This window comes from Theobroma cacao, chromosome 10 (assembly GCF_000208745.1).
Source record: "Theobroma cacao cultivar B97-61/B2 chromosome 10, Criollo_cocoa_genome_V2, whole genome shotgun sequence".
In the NCBI taxonomy this organism is placed as follows: Eukaryota; Viridiplantae; Streptophyta; class Magnoliopsida; order Malvales; family Malvaceae; genus Theobroma; species Theobroma cacao.
The window spans coordinates 16,599,537-16,611,564 of record NC_030859.1 but is presented as its reverse complement, the minus strand read 5'-3'; the positions used below and the strand labels follow the sequence as shown (position 1 = coordinate 16,611,564).

At 29.9% G+C, this 12,028-nt stretch overlaps 2 protein-coding genes across 2 annotated transcripts; both read left to right on the top strand.

The window, feature by feature from the left end:
* LOC108663726 lies at positions 20-788 on the top strand. The gene is made up of 2 exons (XM_018129035.1): positions 20-134; positions 234-788. Exons 1-2 carry the CDS (start codon positions 32-34, stop codon positions 692-694), a joined length of 564 nt encoding a protein of 187 aa, XP_017984524.1. The 5' UTR covers positions 20-31; the 3' UTR covers positions 695-788.
* Positions 1,163-2,166, top strand: LOC108663737 (uncharacterized protein At2g29880-like). Its single transcript, XM_018129044.1, has 2 exons — positions 1,163-1,304; positions 1,394-2,166. The coding sequence occupies exons 1-2, from the start codon at positions 1,212-1,214 to the stop codon at positions 1,802-1,804; spliced, it is 504 nt and encodes a 167-aa protein (XP_017984533.1). The 5' UTR covers positions 1,163-1,211; the 3' UTR covers positions 1,805-2,166.

Genomic DNA, 12,028 nt, shown 5'->3' with positions numbered 1-12,028 from the left:
AACAAATATGTTAGGTGTATGTAGACCTAACATGCAATTTGTCTTTGTTCTTCCTGGTTGGGAAGGGTCTGTAGCTGATAGCAGAGTTCTTCGAGATGCACTAAGGAGAAGAAATGGACTTAAAGTGCCTCATGGTAAGCTTTCCTATTATAATGGGAAAATATAATAAATTATGTACTATATGATTATTCTATTTAAATAAATAAATAACTTATTTAGTTTGTTTTATATAGGTTGTTACTATCTAGTTGATGCGGGCTATACAAATTGTGAGGGCTTTCTTGCACCTTTTAGGGGTCAACGATATCATTTGAATGAATGGCGTCAAGGCCATGAACCAAGCAGTCCTGAAGAATTTTTTAATATGAAACATGCTGCTGCTCGCAATGTTATAGAGAGATGTTTTGGGTTATTGAAAATGAGGTGGGGTATCCTTAGGAGTCCATCATATTATCCAATTAGGATACATAATCGGATTATTATAGCTTGTTGTTTGCTTCATAATTTTATTAAGAGGGAGATGAGTTTTGATCCTATTGAAGTGGATTTAGGGGAATATATTGAAACCAACATAGCAGTTGATGAGGATTTTATAAGTACTATTGATCCTACTGATGTTTATGGTAATTTGAGAATGGAATTAGCAAATCAGATGTTCAATGAATGGCAAGCATCTAGGCAAAATGATGATTGACATTTGTTAGGCATATTGTTATTGAAGGACTGTTTTAGTGTTTTTTTCCTTTATCAGTACAAGTTGTGCTTTTTTCTTATTTGTTCTTAGTGTCTTAATGGGTTGTTAATTGTTGTTTATATTGTACTTTTTATCATGTGAATAAAGTTTAACAAGTTTTAATATATTATTGGATATATCTCTTGATCTTTTATTTTTTTAGCATTATAATTAATTTTTATAATTAAATATTTGGTGTATGGTAGAAACAATGTCCACATCTACAACCCTAACTTCTCAAAGTTCAAAAAGAACCAAAAGAAAATGGAATTATCCTAAAGATGTTGCACTTGTTTCAGCTTTGATTGATTTGCACAATATAGAAAAATACAATGCTGACAGTGGTTTTAGAGGGGGTTATTTGTTAGAACTTAAAAATATGTTTGCAACAAAATTACCAAATGCAAACTTGAAGGCAAAGCCTCACATAAAGTCTAGAATAAAGACTTTGAAAAAAGAATAGGCTATTATATATGATATGGTGCAAGAGACACATACTAGTGGATTTGGGTGGGATGATCAAAAGAACATGGTTGTTGCTGATGATCCTGTATGGGAATCTTACATACAGGTATGTTTTTGAGTTGAACTTATTTAAGTATTTTATATTAGTTTCTTAATAATAATATAACTAATAGTCATTTTTTTTTTTGTTATTAGAGTCACAAGGAGGTGGCCCCATTTAGAAGAAAGAGTTTTCCTTTCTTCAATGAGCTTAGTCTTATTTATGCAAGAGATCGTGCAATAGGAAAAGATGCACAAACTGCAATAGATATCCTCGAAGAAATGCAGGACTGTAATGATACAATAAATGTGAAAACTGAAGGTGAAAACCTAGCTAGATATAGTTTCGACGATGAGGATTTCTCTAATATTCAACCTCAAACATCAGCTCCTGAAAGTGAAACAACTTCAGTAAGGAAGAAGAAAAGGAAAAATGAGACGAGTGATCCCATTACATCCGAATCAATTATTACTGCTGCCACGATATTGGGTGAAAACATAAAAGAGGCTGGAATTGAGTTTAGCAAAAGTGTTGGGGCAGAGGTGAACATCCAACAAAAGGCTTAAGAGTTGGATGGAATTTTAAGTCAAGTAAAGGGATTGACAGCAATGGAAAGGGTTCTTGCTTCGATTAAATTTCTTGAATCTCCGACTCTTATATTTGTGTTTTTCAGTATTGATCCTGATCGAAGACCTAAATCGCTGAGGATATTTCTTGCTGACTGTTGAGCTTTGATGGCTCTAAAACTTTTTGTGAAGGCAAGTTCCTGATATTGTAAGTTTTTGGCACTTCTGGTTGATGTTGATACTAATTATGAGGTTCATTAACAAGTCTAAACCCTTTTGAGTTGACCGTTGTGTTGTTGGTTGTATAATGGTGATGTTATTGTAGCTACTTTAATGGTTTTATGGATGTTGTAAGTTAATGTAATATGATGAATATTCATCCATTACTTTCCTAGTTAGTGTATTTTTGTAAACTAGACATTGGCTTTTGATTACATATAATAATATTTTCATGTAAAGGGCATTTATAGTATGACAAGGCTTTTTTATTATTTATTGCTTTCCATGCTAATATGCACTAGTTATGCTTGTAAATTGTCATTTTCTTCCTAGAGATGGAATGCTTATCTAATTTGAAAGACACGTTATTTTTCTCTTTTGCATTTATATTTCCTCAGCACCATATGCTTGGTTTAAAGAAATGATATTTTTTTAAAGTAATATGATTTTTTATTTAATATATCAAAGGACATAATTTACATTTTTTGTTAGGAAAAAATTTAAGACCATCTTTCTAATTTCAAAGATATGATTTTCTATTTAATATATAAATAACATGATTTTCTACTTTTACTTGTTTTTTTGTTTTTTTCCCAAATATTTACTCTGCAATATTTTGTCTATGGAATATTTTGAAAATGATTCTTAACATGCGAAGAATTTACTAAAAAGAAACATTTATACACAAAATTTAATTGAGTATGATGGCAAAAATATAATATAATTAAATTATATTTTAGAATAATTATCCATTTATAAAAATGTGTGTAAATTATAATTATTTTTAGCAATTGAGGTAAAATATAATTATGATGGATAATTGTTTTCTGAGATAAATATGTATTTAAATTATAATAAGGATAATTTTATTTTTTCATGAAAATAAATGTTAATATGATCAAGGTTATTTTTGTCTTTTTATCACCTATTTCTTTCTTATTCCAATCTTATTTCTACCAACAAAACACTGTAATAAATTATAATAACAATTCCTGCTCTATTCCAGTAACTATACCAAATAAAGTAATAACTATTATATTCTATTCTTACTTTATTCTATTCCCACAAAATAACTATTTTATTCTATTCTTATCTATTCTGCGAACCAAATGTGCCATTTGAATTTTTAAGTGTAGTATGTGTTCATGCTTCTTTATTTTCTAAGTTTTCACTACTTTTTTTCCCTCTTCATTTTGCATTTTGAGTTTTTAGGTGTAGTAAGTGTTCATGTGTCTCATTCAATTTTGTTTTCGTTTGGTTTTTCTTATACTTTTTAGTTCAATTACCATTTTCGAATGAGTTTGGCATTACAAACTTTACAAATAAAACCAAATAGTGTAAAGATTTTTAATTTTTTTATAACTGATATTTAGTTTTTATTTTTTATGTTTTACTTACATTTTTTCTTCACTTTTAAAATGTCCTGTATTTTTTTGGGTTCGTTTACTTGTCTATGTAGGCAGTAATCAATCCAAGCAACCAGTTGGGCGGGCAGCACTGTTTGGAATTGAGTCGAATTTCCTTTTCTATTGCAAGAGCTGAAGGCTTAGTGGTTTATGGGAATAGGCTGGTTGTGGACTAAATCTCACCAGGCCCACCTTCTAAGCCATCTTAAGGCTTTTCTTCACCTTGGGTCAGAAAGAGCCCAAGCTTGAAGAGAAGCCTTGAAGTCCTTGGGCTACTCTGAGCCCAAGCTATGTATGATGTCTTTATCGTTATATGGGTTGCTGATTTGGGCTTTATTTATTGCAATCTTTGGGCTGTTGCTTTGGATGTTTTTTAAAGAGTTTCCTTCATGGATCTTAACATAGTTTGAGCCCAAATATTAACTTTGGAAAATAAAAATGCAAGAAAGCATTTTTATGAAATATTGAATATAAATATTAAAATAGTTAGTCATGAAATATATTTCAGCAGACTAAAAATTAAAAAGATAACATAGATAGTTATAAAATATTTTTAGGTAAAAATAAAATTATGAAAGTATAAAATACTTAGTTGTAAAAAATAAGAATTATAAAAGACAAAAACGCTTAAATAGAATAGAAGATATAGAAATTATAGAAAAATAAAAAATTATCTATTTATATGCAGTATGTTTAAGTGGAATATAAAAAAAAAATAGAAGAACTTAAAACAGCAAGTTATATAAAATATATATAGGTAAAAATGATGATAAAATATTTAGCTATATAAAGCTTATAAAAATACATAAAAGGAAAACAGATGGGATAGAAAAGTTAATAATAAATAAGTAAATAATAAATACTAAAACGTGTTATTTTGACTATACTAATGATGAAATATTCATTTGAAATGCGTGAAGTCACAATTTCGAATGAATTCTTCTTGGTAAAGGGTTTTCGATTAAGATCTCACCAGTATGATGAAAGGGTTTTAATTTTGAATCTTGATGTTTCTTATCTTAAATAGATGAAAATATATTAACCTAATTATTAATTAAGCAAAATATAAAAACTAAACAAGTAAAGACATAATGAAGATAATAACTAAATAATAAAAAATAATAAAACTTTCAATTATGGTAAATTCTCAATAGTCAATACCGCTAAACTATATAAGGCAAATATAAAATAGATTTATGAGAAAAGATAAAAAAAATAGTTAGTCAAAAAGAAAATAGGTTAGGTTAATACAAAATAGGAAAGAAATTAATTTATAAAAAAAATACATAAATAATAATTATGAAATGAGATATTTGGTTTTAAAAAAATAGTGTTTAGGTGAAAATGCAAATTTATATAGCAAAATAGATAAATACTTAAATATAAAAAATCTATAATAAAATGAAATAAAAAAATAGTTAGATAAAAATAATAAATATAACATGCTTCTCCATGATTTATATGCGTACAAAGAAAAATAATAAAAAAATTTCAAAGAAATAACAAAAGAGTTGTAGGAAGGTTAATAAACAAATATTGAAATTTATGAGCATGTTACACATCATCGCTGCATCGTTAAATGTCATGGCATATAGATGTATTGTGTGCACGAGTCAAGGCCCCGATGATGGAACTTTGCGAGGGCACTTGCAAAAGCGAGTTCTTTCAGAAAATTTTTTAGGCGAAAAGATACCTCTAAATCCCACTAGTATGATATGAGGGTTTAGAGAATATCTTTAATAAAAAGCTTTTGATCATAATAGAAATGTATTCACGAAAATATTTTTTTTACTTGCAAACGACTACCCCAATGATTGGATATACTTGTCAAACTTGCGAATGTGAGTTTTTCAAGTATTTTCCTAGGTGAGAGAATATCCCTGGATTTCACTAGTATGATAGGCGGATTCGGGAAATATCTTCAATAGAAGGTTTTTGTTTGGCATCATCCAGACTTTATGCTATACATTTCACAATTGCATCATGAGCACGTCTTACCTGTAAAATCAAGTAAAATATTTTAATTTGTTAATAAAATAAAAAATAAAGTAAATAAACAATAATTAGAAAAATATAATAATAAAATCAATGGTTTAGGATAACATATGATTAAGTGGTACCGTTAGTGGAACAGGCGTCAGAGGGTGCTAATCCTTCTGCATGCGTAATTGTATTCTCAAACCAAAATCTAAAAATTCACAGATCAGTTTATTGTTCTTAGATGGACCTAAGATCAATTTAGGACTCCGTCGAATAAAACAAATGTAATAGGTGGCCAATTGCACTTAGATAAAAAAAAATATTAGTGGCGACTCCTTAAATTTCCTATGTCTAGCAGTTGGGTTCTCGGACCTGTATGCTACGACATATACACAATAAAATAATATCAAGGTTTGTTTACAACTTAATTATATTAAATATATTTTATTATACATTAATGTCTAATATATTATGATTATCTAAATATATTGTTTTTGTAATCCTTATAGTTTATATAGTAAAGTTTAATATGAATATAATAAAAGTTTATTATTATTAATAAAATATATAATGTTTAAATTTTGTTGTGTGTGACGAAAAATTAAGCATGCCTTTACCAACTCTATCACTCGTTCAACATTTTCTAAGAGTTTGCTTATACTCTAAGACTATACTTAGCTGGATAACTGATTCACTTGAGCACAATTAATCATTCTAAAATATATTATTGAAGCCAGGCAAATCCCCAATCTCAAATCCCTAATTTTTAGCCGGATCCCCTTCTCATTCGAGATCCATCGAAAGCCTTTGACCTTTACCCCCCTTTCCATGCTGAATGACAACTGAAGCTCCTTTGTCGATTGAAGCTTGCTTTGTTCTACTGCTGTGCTGACTAAAGCTTCTCGCCAAACTCTCCATATCCTCTGCAATTTCGATCTTAAGGTCTTTTTCTAGTTTTGTTTACTTGAGCCTTCCATGTCCTAGCTTCTCTCCTTGTTGCCATGCTCCTATTGAGTTTCTATTGTTCCAATTACGTTTTACTTTTTTACTGGCTTTTGTGTTATGTTTTCTACTTTGGTGCTTTGTTTTTAAGATGTTGATTTGGAGGACTTTTGGTTGTTTTGCTTCTTGTTTCTGCTACTTCTTGGCTTTACTATTGCTGTCTTGGTTTTTTTTTTTCTTTGCAGTGTTAATGTTCTGTTGATGTTGAGCTGCTAGTGGTTGATTGATCTCTTTCATCTTCAAGAGGCCTTGTCTTGGCTTTCTTTTTATAGTGTTTTCTTTCATTGATTTTTTTTTGTAACTTTGTTTTAGGGTCTTTATTTTATTTTCTCTCTTTTGTTTTTTGTTTTTTACCATTTGGGGTTCTTCCCTTGTTTTGTATTGATTCCTAGGAAAGGATTTCTCTCCTGGTTGATAAATGAATCGTTATCTTTGGTTGGAATATTAGATAGCATATTAGAAAGCATATTAAGAATATTTTAAGCTTTACTTACCTTCTTTCTATTTTGACAAGTCAAGTAGTCCAATAATCTTCGAGATTTACTTTTTCTTTGATCTATATCTGTACTATATCAAAATACAGTTCAAGGTATGTCAAATTTTTGTCATAATATTATTACTATAGTATGAAAATTGAATATTTAGTTTGTAAATTTTTTGCAATATTTCATATTCGTTCTCGATTTCAAATTTTATATAAATAATTTTTGTGTAAAACTTATCAATTAGTCAAAGCCTGATTTATCCTGGCATTGATTAAAGCATCTAGAAACTTTCACCTTAATAGAGGATAAAACTTATATATATAGGAATGATTGACAGTGATTCTTTATTCACAAAAAATTATCAATTGCCTTAATTTTATTTTGCCAAACTGCATGACCTTTTTGGCTTTATTCACTTGAAATTGCATAATTTCCTTGCAAACTTGTCAAAAAAGACAACATACACTAAAATTTGATATTTAGCCATAATAAATTTTCTTATTGTATGCCTTCAACTAACAACAATATATGCTTAACTTCTAGTTTTGAATTGTTTGTAGATGTGATCCAAATTTCACAATCAACGCATAATAGTTCAGTTTGGAATAATCAAGTTAAAAATGATTACCCTTTGGAAATCATCATAGTATTAAATTAATTAATTAATTGTGATTATGTATAAGAGTTGAAAACTCTTTTTGTGGTGGTTTAAACTAAGTTCAAAAGGGAGAAATATATTAAGCAGGACTATGAAATTGTGACACCAACTTTGCTCTTTCATTTACCTAACCTTCCACGAAGTAGAAGGCGCACCCAGTTTTTGCTTGCTTTTTCTTACGAGGAATTGAAAGGATTAATCCATCTTTTCTTTGAAGCTAAAATTTTATTATTGGATTAAGAAAAAGACTTGCCAAGATTAAAAAATTTAGTCTACTTGTGTGTCGGTGCTGCAGCAACATTTGAACTATACTTAATGATTTACTCACGTGTATGGGTTTGGTTCTCGGAGGCCTACTATAACTATATTTAATGATGCAGCAACATCTGAGTCAATGGCTAGCCCTTACACCGGTCCTGATATTAGGTTGGAAGAAAAAGTGGAAAATCTATCAAATGATATGAGGCAAATGCGTGAGCAAATGACGTAACATTTTGGAACCATGAATGAATTTATGGCAAGTATGAAACCAAAGGTGACAAAGAAGCGTTTGAAAAAAGCCCATGTGAGTACTTCAAGTTTAGATTCTGACGAATAAGGTGACATTTCATGATAATAGCCTATTTTTCGAATTTGACTTAGAAACTTTTTTAGCATGGCATACAATAGCACATTTAACTTTATTTTTATATTTGCATATTGTGTGTTAGTAATGATTTTTAATTCTACTAACTCGACTTTGAATTAAGTATTTTAACTGCATGTAAATTGTACGTTGCATAGATTATTTTTATTAATTTGTAATTATGATTATTCTAATAACAAAATTTACGATTTTGGGGATTTCTGCGAAATTTTTTGTTGGTAGAGCGTTGCCAACAGTAAATTCCATTGGAAATTACCAATAGATTATCCTACAAAAATTTTCGTTGCAAATTTCCAACAGAAAATTCTGTTGGTAAATTCCAATGAAAAATTCTGTTGAAAACTTCGTTGGTAATTTCAAACGGAAAATTCCATCGGACGTCCATTGGTATTTCCAACAAAAAAAAATTCCAAAGGAAAATCGGTTGAAAACTCCTTTGGTAATTTCCAACGAAAAATTCCATTGGATGTCTGTTGGTAATTTTCAATGAAAACTTTCGTCGACCGTCTGCTAGAAAGTTTCAACAAAAAATTCCAACAACGAAAAATTCCATCAGCGAATCCGTTGGAATTTTCCAACAGAATTCTGTTGGAGATGAATTTCTGTCAGAAACTTTCGTTGGAATTTTTGTGTTTTCCAACGGATTTTGTGAAAAATAATATATCAAAAGTAAGCTCTTTTCCAACGAAAATTCTATGGGAGTTTTGATAAAAAGTATTTTCAACAACACTTTCAAAGATGAAATTTCTAACAGAAAATTTCATTGAAAATCCATCGAAAAAAAAGCATTTCCAACTTAAACTTGCCTATTTCTTACGAAAAATTTTGTTGAAAAAAGTCTGTATTTTTATAGTGTGTACTGATAGTCAAGAACATGTTATTGGCTTGCCCAACACTTCACCCATACACATATCAGTGCCAACTGAGCAATTGACCCTTGGAACTGTTTTAGGATTTCTTCTTTAATCGAGTGAAGAAGTACAGATCTTCATTGGACTAAAGATGGCTCCCACCAAACAACTCCCATATTTCCCTAGGTTCTTTCTCTCCATACAAGTCAAAATTCTTGATTATGTCTGTGCTGAAGAGATATCCCATTAGCATGGCGTCACTAGGCTCAAACCTCAATCCCACCAACTTGGCAACAGCAAGTTTGGCTTCCATCAAACTCAAAAAGCCTTGTTAGTGTAATGGAGGGGAGTCGAAGTGACTTTGTCTAGTGTGTATACATAAATTTCATGTGGGAAATAAGATAAGAAAATTTGGAGACTAACAATTTCATTAATCAAACAGTCAAGTATAATCTATGGAAATTTTTTAAAGTGAAAGAATAATCTTCTTATTTGTTTCTTTAATAAAATTGCTATCAAGGGTCTCGATCGTTTGATCTAGAACGATCGTAATTGATCTCCTTATTTGGACTAGAACAAGAATGAAAAGCAATTTCTTAAAAAAATGCATAATACCTAAAGAAAGTCCTTAAACTATTCAAGAAAATTCAAATAAATCGTTATTTTTTTATTATGTTAAATCAAGCCTTTAAACTTTTTATTTTGAACCAAAATATAAGCCCTTATGACTAATAGTTCATGTTGTTGAATTTTTACAAAAGTGCACACTATTGCAAACAAGTAATATAGTGATGAAGTAGAGTATCGTTCCCATGAAGATTTGTTCTTAAATCTTTACTAAGTACTAAAATTTATGACAAATTAATCTTATTTAAGTAACTAAAATTTTCAAAAAATTAATAAAAACAAAATTACAAAAGCACTAAATTAACTAACAAAAATTAAAATTACTTGAAAAGGGCAATAGACTAAAACCTAAGATTATGGGTTCATTTAACACTTCATCTGATACCAGCTTCTCCTATTATTTACATTCATAGGTCGTTTTACTAACATATAATCCAAAGCTATGTACAAGTCTCTGTCGAGATGCTTGCACACATACCTAACTTAATTGGGTCACTATATGTCTATAAGAATCAATTAAATAACGTTCATTAAGCTAGTGTTCCAATTTGGCTATGTATGACAATTGGGGTTTATTTACTCGAATCATGAATCAGATCACCTAAGTGACGTGAATATACATTATTCAAACATTAGTTCAATTTAAAATCTCTCTGTCGAGTCTCAATTAGATTCACAGGTTAGTTAACTATTGGCCAGACAATCAAAAGCATTAAGAATAAATTTGAATAAGCAAAACTATACCCACTCATACTAAATAAAAGAGAAAAAAATATTCAGATTACAAGTTGAAATCCACCACAATCTTAGAAAAATAGTTTAGCTTATAATATCTAATAAAAACAATATCCAAAGAAATTTAGCTGTGAATCCAAGTTAAAGAAAAAAAGAGACGCAAAATAGAGAAAGAAACTAATTATAAAAGCTTTGCAATCTCAATTATCTCTCAAATTCTCTTATTTTCTTGCTTTGTTCTTGGCTCCTTTTCTCAAAAAAGTTGCTTGCTGCCTCTCTCTTAAAACCTCTGAAAAATGTCCCTTAAATACGCTCTAAGGAACCTCATTTCCAAAATCTCGTCAAATTTTTATTTTTGGAAAATCGTCCAGCGTCGTGACCACAATTTCCTAGCTTCGCCGAGCTGCCTTTTTTGCTACAATAGCATCGCGTCCTTCCTTTCTTGGCATTGCAGTGCTCTAGCCTCATAAATTTGTATGGTGCCCTTCCTTTCACCAGCATTGTGGCCTTGTTCTCCTCAGCATTACAGTCTTGGTTTCCTCGGCACTGCGGCCTTGAGTAACTCAAGGCAGTAGCTTTCCTCCACATGCTGCCTTGTGCACAATTGTAGCAGTTAAGCATCTTCCAACATGATTTTTATGCTGATATGATTCCAACTGGGTGAAATGGTAAACATGAAAGTTTTATACTTGTCTCTTAAATATCCAATGGCTCAAGAATTACATCAATTGGACTTCTGGAGTGAAAGATATGCTCCAAATACCGCATCATGTTTAGTCCATGCATACTATTGCAATGCTGTGAATTAGACAGATATTTTGACCATGATCCAATCAAAACTGGGTGAAGTGGTACAAATAAAAGTTATATCCCTTTCTCTTAGCGTTCTATTGGTCTAAGAATCACCTCATGTGGAGTTTTGTATAGAGAGATATGGTCAAAATATAGAAACATATACAAATGAAGCCATCATCATACTTTCACGGATTTTCATCAAATGAGCCTTTTTCATCAAATTTCTTACAAAAGCAATAAGAGAAATTAGAAATAACTACTCTTAAAGTAATTTAAAACAAAATAGCATAAAATTAAACTAAAATAACTTAAATAACTACTCAATATGTAATCAAACTTAAACTAGAAAAACACCTAAAATGCTAAAATTTGAATCTAAAATCTCAAAAATCTAGCTACTTATGCCTCTAAAATGTGTCAAATGACTCTATATAATAGAGTTATCAGTTCACTACATGTTAATAGTCAAAATGTTACTTGTCATTTTATGCAACTTGATGTTGCTGTGGCATGTTAACATGTCATAATGGATGATGATGTGATATGCTAGTGTGATTGTGTGGCATTTTTCACCCTCAACGTTAGCATCACATAGTCATAAAATGACAAAGTGTTATTTTGACTAATGATAATTAGTCAACTATTAATTATAAGGGCTTATTCGATTTAAAGAAAAATTATGAGGCTTGATTGAACATAATAGAAGAACCAAAATTTATTTGAATTTTCTTGAATAGTTCAAAAGTTTTTACAAGCATTAAACACAAAAAAAAAAAAAACCTTGAACATTAATATCAACATTTTTCAAAATTTATTCAAT

Bases quoted from the DNA above. Each gene is read 5' to 3' on its own strand.
- LOC108663726 (XM_018129035.1), top strand. From the start codon at position 32: ATGCAATTTGTCTTTGTTCTTCCTGGTTGGGAAGGGTCTGTAGCTGAT. The intron at 135-233 runs GTAAGCTTTCCT...TGTTTTATATAG, and splicing joins TGGACTTAAAGTGCCTCATG to GTTGTTACTATCTAGTTGAT.
- LOC108663737 (XM_018129044.1), top strand. From the start codon at position 1,212: ATGGTGCAAGAGACACATACTAGTGGATTTGGGTGGGATGATCAAAAG. The intron at 1,305-1,393 runs GTATGTTTTTGA...TTTTGTTATTAG, and splicing joins TATGGGAATCTTACATACAG to AGTCACAAGGAGGTGGCCCC.